The following is a 5,239-nucleotide window of genomic DNA, read 5'->3' as shown; positions in this document are numbered from 1 at the left end:
CTAGATTATTTTCAAGCCTTTTACATTTCTTAATCTAGGTTTATCCTAAATTATTCTCACGCTTTTTGTATTTTTTATTCTAGATTTGTTTTAGATCATTCTCACGTTTTTTATTTTTCTGATTCTAGATCATTCTCATGCATTTTGTACTTTTAACTTTAGATTTGTCTCGTATCATTCTCACGCTTTTTACATATTTGATTTTAAATCATTCTCACTCTTTTTACGCTTCTAATTCTAGGTATGTCCTAGATTATTGCCACATTTTTTACACTTTTGATGCTAAGTTTTTGTAGATGATGGAGCCTAAATCATTTTCATGAGTTTTATGCTTTTTTTGTTGGGTTTTTGTAGATGATGGACCCTAGACAATTCTCACATCTTTTGCCTTTCTAATACCATGTTTATCCATCCATCCTTTGGTCTTTTTGGTGAACCCTAAGTCATCCTCGTGCGTTTTTGGTTTCTAATGTTAAGTTTGTTTGTTCACCAAGATTTTAATTTTTTTTTTATGAATTCATTGTCTTGGAAAACACAACACACAAAAAAGAAACTGCAACAGAGTGAAAATTCTTTATTCAGAGATCATATATTGAGAGACGAATATAATTGTTAGTTTTTCAAGTCCTGCCTATAATATTTCTCTGAAGCATTTTCTGTACACAAGTGTTCCCCACAAGTTTCTTCATGGGCCTCTGCCCAAGAATACTTGGCTTCTTGAGTGCTCGTTGATCCTCTTTAGAGGGAGGTTGCCGAGGGAGTCTCTCGCGGGACCTCTGGCCGAGAAAGTCTCCCGGGCTATTTGTGGCCTTCTCTGCTTTGACCCTCAAACTATGTTCTTAGCTTTTGGGCTTAACCTTGATGCGCTTTTGTGATTGCGCCAATGTTAGTATGCATATTAATTGGGTACTTCAGCTCGAAACTTTCCCTCACGGTCTCCTTTGGGTCTCCCTCTAGCTCTAGGTCTGGTTTACTGAGCCTTGGTCCATATACACATCAGTTGTAAATCACACTACCCTTGCTTATGAGACTTCAACGTGTAGTATGTTTCGTGTAGCTGTTTAAAGAATGTATGTTTATAGCAGCAGAACGTTTTAACCAAGAATTGGGCTTGATTAAGTCCTTATCTTTGATTTGATAATCTTCTAGGTCCGCTAGTATATAGTTTAAGAAGGGTAGTTATTTGCTTTCAGGTATAGGTCGAGCGGTCGGGCAAACGATATACCGGTGTCAGTCCGGTAGATCGTGAATTCGATTATCCTTCTATGAAGTTAGGCGAAGCCTCAAACCTGCGATTTATCTTTCCTATCGTATTCAAGAACACAAGCACTGAGGATTGCATAAGGGCGATCATTGCAAGAAAGATAGCTATTTAATATTATTAAGGTGACGGTGAGACAGATAATTACGGAAAAAGAATGCATTCTAGTAGTTGGTTTGAGTCAACTGTGTTTAATTGCTGCATGGGCATGTAGCACCCTGTTCTTGACTTGCAGCTGTTTGACAAAATGCCAATAATAAATTGTTTCAATAGATGGCATTGAAACTAGCATTCAACTGTGGCAAATCTGTTTTGGTCTATATTCATGCTACAGGATTGATTTTTGGCATTTGACATGATTTCGCGCACATGAAGATCCTAAAATCACAAACCTTCACAATATGTTGCCCATTTAAAAAATGTGAGAAATTATGCAATCCTTTTTCCGGTATTGTAATTTTCTTTCCTTTTTGGGTGTGTCCCATGCTACTTGGGTCAGAGCGTAAGCTAGTGGTGCTTTCGGCTACTGGACTCTTGCCATTTAGGGTGCAGCACTCCACCGCTTCGCCTAGTAGCACGACGCTTGTATTGCTCTCCCACAACCCCATTTTCACGGTTTATGCTGCTCCCATTTCGCTCGTCGCTACTATAGGAATTGCTTTTGCTTTCTTTTTCTCTGGCTACTAAGATGTTTCAGTTTGCCAGGTTGTCTCTTGTCTGCCCATGGATTCAGTAGCAGTTTGAAAGGTTGACCTATTCGAAAATCTCCGGATCTATGCTTATTTTCAACTCCCTGAAGCATTTCGTCGCTTACTACGCCCTTCCTCGTCTCTGGGTGATCAGCAGCCAATTTAACATCATGGATAGTTGAGGGTCCATACACTTACAGGCACATCAGCTAAGGTAAACATGAAGTATATGCTAGTGTTTACAGGTAAATGCTATTTGTTTTTTCCTAAACTTTCAGAATTTGTCTGTTTGTGCCCCTTTGTGATGCAGAGAAATAGACGGTTAGCCCATTTGATTAGTGGAGTGGTGAAGTTGTTCTAGACCGTTCTGTTTTTACTATCCAGTACATTAGTCAAACTTTTTAATACTCTAGTAGGTTTTCATGTTCTTTTTAATTCCTATTTCTATAACTGTAGTTTTGCATGGTCATATTAGCATTGCAGTTCTCTTTCACCAATTTATTCCCATTTCAGTTTTTGTTGTTCATAGTTGTATCTGTAACTGCTACAAAAAGTTAGGACTTTGGTGCATGAATCTGTCTATAGCAAATCCCACTTAGTGCTTTAAGCCAACAGAAAACATGAGTAGTAACTTTGCCCGAAATCCTAGTCCTCCTGTTTGTTCAAGCCTATTCTCGCATAAAGTTATTCAGCTTGCTTTGATGACCAAGTTGCTTCTTTAAACTCCCTGTTGACTGCATATATAGGGCTGAAAAAAGTAGCTGCACATCAAGACTCTGTGTTTCCAACTTCTGATATCCTTTCATCTTTAGTTTAGAACTTCATGCTTGGGACTAGCTGTTCATGACACTACTAACCAGCACAAAATGTGATTAAATTGATATTGAGTATTACTCTTGCTCATAGTTTGAGGAAATTTTTATAAGATAATTGTTAGACTAACTTTGTTATATGGCACAAAATACTGGGCAAAATATAAGGGTAACAGAGATGAGAATGTTAAAATAAATGTGCAGTCATACAAGAAAGAAACAAATTGATGTAAATTGTAATACGGTTAAAGAGATTGCTACTGAAGATAAGATGGATAGAACTCAATTAAGATAGTTTGGTACTGTGTGAAGAGAGTGAATAAAATAGAACAAGTATCACAAGAGATAGAGGAAGACCAAGAAAGACACATGGTATCTAGGAGACACTTGAATAATATGAGTTATAAAGGCCTTATAAAAGATAAAGCTATATTAAGACCAAGAAATGCTTGGCTAGGTAGAATTCGTATAGGCTACCCCACGTAAACAGGTAAGGGTTTGATATGTTTTGTTGCTCTTCTGTCCCATTAGGCATATGTGTTGATTCTTAATACAAGCAACTACCGATCCATGGCTTATATCTAGTAATACCAGAATCATATTCATTACTAGACCCATGCTATTGTCTGATAGCAAAAGGGCACTATGACAGCACACACTTTGACCATCTATTTTTAGTTATACATAATATGTTGGGAACAACTTTGGCCTTGTGAATTCTGTGTTAAGTCTCAAATAGATTCACACTCTTGCTTCACCCCATCATTACCTTTAGTGTCATCACAATCTGAAGTCCTCTTTGGAATTCTGATCTCCAAAATAGTGTCATTGATCACATGCGCATCCATTTTTCTCCAATCTGCATTTTCCGGCAGTTCCAGCTTTCGGACATACCCATGTTCCCACCAGTCGCCACTTCTCCAGTCCCTTGTCTTCGAGTCTTGTTGCTGCTTCCACTGCCCGCTTATCTCCACAACTCTCCCTTGTTCAACATAGAGTTTCACACTATTTTTCCCAGCTCCTGTTATGGCAAATCATTGTTGTCAAGAAAATTCAATAGTTCAGTACTTTCTTCTGAGATAAACCTATGGAGCTTTGGCGTTATCCCCAACTCTTCCATTCTAAGTCCATTAAATGGGCAATTCTAGTGTCGTTAATGCTATGCTTGGAACTCAGATTTGTGGAAGGAAAGGAAACTAAATCTTTTTCTTTATATGCAAAATTGCATTTAGAGAATTGAGCCCAAAAAAAAAAAAAAAAAAATTGCACATAGAGAAATAATTTCATTTTCCTTTCCTTTGAAAAATCCTTGTGCCAAACTGTCAAGAGTGAATTTATGCATTTGGAAAACCATGGAGACCAACAAACTGTTGCTGCCAGGTCTCCTTTTCTTAGAAGATTACCTGATGAAATCAAGAGTCAAGGAATAATGCCTCTAAGTCCATAGGTTTGTATCCTGCAGTGTGAGAGCATATTTATTCTTGTTTTCAGGGTTCATGAATATGGGATCCAACTGAAATGGAGCAGTAAACTCAAAACTTTTAAAGCGGCCACCTGAAACTTACCTGGCAGTTCTGCTTTCAGAGCATAATCAACCTCTGTTTGACACCAATCGACAGTGCTCTTGCTGGAACTCCGAAGCTTAGATAATAAAACATCGGATTCAAACTCCCAAAGTGGGAAGGCATCAGATGGATCGAAGAATTTCCCGAACAAGAATGGACTGAACAGCGATCCATCACCAAAAACTGTATGCACTGTTGGACCACCCCTGGACATGAAGATCTCGAACATGTTTTCAGCCAGCGGAACACTCCATTTCTGAGTGTTTCGATCTTTCAGTACTTGAATTTCAAGCTGCCTGCGACTAGAACTAGTCATTGTATTTGTGGGTCAAAACTTTCAGAGAAATGAAATTTTGCCGAAAGTTGTTCTTAATTTTGTGCTTTTTATAGTGAAAAGCCATAGAACAAATTCTCATGGAATATATGGTCTGGAAAGCTGGAGGAATATTTCTTTTCTAGATCTTGCTCAGTGGTGGAAAATAACTATGGCAGGCTGATTAGGAATGTGTAGATTCCTTCTGCAGCACATAGCCAATAAGTTGATTAAGTGTTTTATTCTTGCTCGGAAATTCAAATTTTACTGTGATTGGAATTTGATTTTGAATTTGACTGTAATTAGAATGTTGTCAAATTCAATTTTAATTAAGATTTATTTTATTTAAAAAAATATCTTTTTGAATTATTTTTTAATCATGATAGAATTTATTATGTACATCTATACATGATTTAGATTTATAAATTGGTATCCAATACTTTAAAATTAGTTGCAGCTATATCACTATTGTTATACCAATGTTATTATAATAATATTTTATTCTTTTTGTCGGTTATTTTTCCTAGTTTGGGTCTATAGAAGAAGCCATTTGCTTGTCAAGCAGACTAAGCCTCTCCATTGAATTGCTTTATTTTGTT

General features: G+C 37.1%; 1 protein-coding gene and 1 long non-coding RNA gene across 2 annotated transcripts; one reads left to right on the top strand and one right to left on the bottom strand.

Annotated features, from left to right (window-relative positions):
• Positions 1–448: 448 nt before the first annotated feature.
• Positions 449–4,402, top strand: LOC127810797 (uncharacterized). Its single transcript, XR_008025573.1, has 3 exons — positions 449–1,386; positions 1,967–2,164; positions 4,254–4,402. It is a non-coding gene; the product is annotated as an uncharacterized LOC127810797 (long non-coding RNA).
• On the bottom strand, positions 3,041–4,643 carry LOC127810796 (21.7 kDa class VI heat shock protein). The gene is made up of 2 exons (XM_052350348.1): positions 4,328–4,643; positions 3,041–3,783 (listed from the first exon to the last, which is right to left on the bottom strand). Exons 1-2 carry the CDS (start codon positions 4,641–4,643, stop codon positions 3,494–3,496), a joined length of 606 nt encoding a protein of 201 aa, XP_052206308.1. The 3' UTR covers positions 3,041–3,493.
• Between the last annotated feature and the right edge of the window lie 596 nt (positions 4,644–5,239).

This window comes from Diospyros lotus, chromosome 10 (genome assembly GCF_014633365.1).
Source record: "Diospyros lotus cultivar Yz01 chromosome 10, ASM1463336v1, whole genome shotgun sequence".
In the NCBI taxonomy this organism is placed as follows: domain Eukaryota; kingdom Viridiplantae; phylum Streptophyta; class Magnoliopsida; order Ericales; family Ebenaceae; genus Diospyros; species Diospyros lotus.
Note: the sequence above shows the minus strand (reverse complement) of the source record. Positions and strands in the feature narration are given on the sequence as shown.